This window comes from Trypanosoma equiperdum (assembly GCF_001457755.1).
Source record: "Trypanosoma equiperdum strain OVI genome assembly, contig: ctg_1687, whole genome shotgun sequence".
NCBI classification, from domain to species: domain Eukaryota; phylum Euglenozoa; class Kinetoplastea; order Trypanosomatida; family Trypanosomatidae; genus Trypanosoma; species Trypanosoma equiperdum.
The window spans coordinates 1-1,284 of record NW_027123712.1 but is presented as its reverse complement, the minus strand read 5'-3'; the positions used below and the strand labels follow the sequence as shown (position 1 = coordinate 1,284).

At 48.0% G+C, this 1,284-nt stretch overlaps 1 pseudogene across 1 annotated transcript; it reads right to left on the bottom strand.

Moving 5' to 3' along the window:
* Positions 1-372: 372 nt before the first annotated feature.
* On the bottom strand, positions 373-1,284 carry TEOVI_000876600:pseudogene (annotated as a pseudogene). Its single transcript has one exon. A coding segment is annotated over exon 1 (912 nt).

The window sequence follows — 1,284 nt, the reverse complement described above, 5'->3', positions numbered from 1 at the left end:
TGCTACACGAAATAGAACGCTACAAGGGAAAAGCAAAAACAGAGGAAAACACGATGCGCGGAAGCGGCCTCATTCACACGTCCAATGGAGCTCTGAACAGGGTGCGCAATTCCGCAATACCCCTGAGGGAGGGGAAATAAATAGGAATAGAGGAACAAATGGTTTTATAACTGACACTTAATAGGCTCTCACTTAGCATCTTAGAGGAAATGGATGTTCATAAAATCGCTCACATAAAAAAAAGATAAAACGAAAATAAAACGATTAGTGGAAGTTGTTCTACTAGTTGCGTGTTATGGGCCAAACGAGTATCTACCCGTATCTTGTTATGGCTTATATGAGTAACACTGCACAGCCGGTAGGCCGCACAAGTCAGCACACAATTGCGAGGGAAAAAAAGACGATGAGTAGACACAATTCACCACCTACACAGATCGTAATGTGCGACAAGGAAGTCAATGTCGTCTCCGCCTCTCCTTTTGGTTTGGGAGTTGCCGAAGGTTGATCTTGAGAATTTGTAGACTCCTCATCTGAATGCAAACTTTCGTTGATTACTGCTAGCTCCTCATTGGCAGTGGAGTTTCCATTACCTGGAACGGGATGCGATGGCTGTGGAACTGTAACTTCGCAGAGGGCAGCGAAATAAGTTAGTGACTTGTATCCAGGTGCCTTACCCCCGGGCTTGTTGCCAGAAACTTCGCCGCCATCAAACCAACCGAACCACTTCGTCACGTTAGTGTACCAACCCATCACGTGCAATTGGCCATCCTGAGGATAACTTTGCGCAAAAAACGACGGATAACCACCCAATGCGCCTGAACCACTTTTATAAGTGTACGATCCCCGCCAGAATGCAACGCCGTTGCCCTCTATTCCCGATGCTTCAAACAGACCACTGTTCCATCGGTAGACGCAATTAAGGGAAGTATCGTAGTCTCCTGCTGTGCAACGAATTCCCGCGTCCTGTGCCGCACTTGCACTGTAAGTGGCATCCCCTCCAAGGTAACTGTAGATAAATGGGCCATCAGCTACACCCAAGTGGTAGGCAGTGAGGCGTTCGTTAGTTGCCTGCGAGTGGTCAGTGGCCAGCGTCCCGCCGGCTTCACGGCAGATATGCACTGAGTTACTGTAGTCTACAAGGTAATCACCTCCATGCCAAAACTTTCGGTTGGGGAAGAGAATATACTCCTTGACATAGGCAGTTGGGTACACCTTACCAAATGCGAAGAGATGTGATGAACCTGAAAGACATTGCAGCAGGGCAGTGAAGAGAACGACCATCCG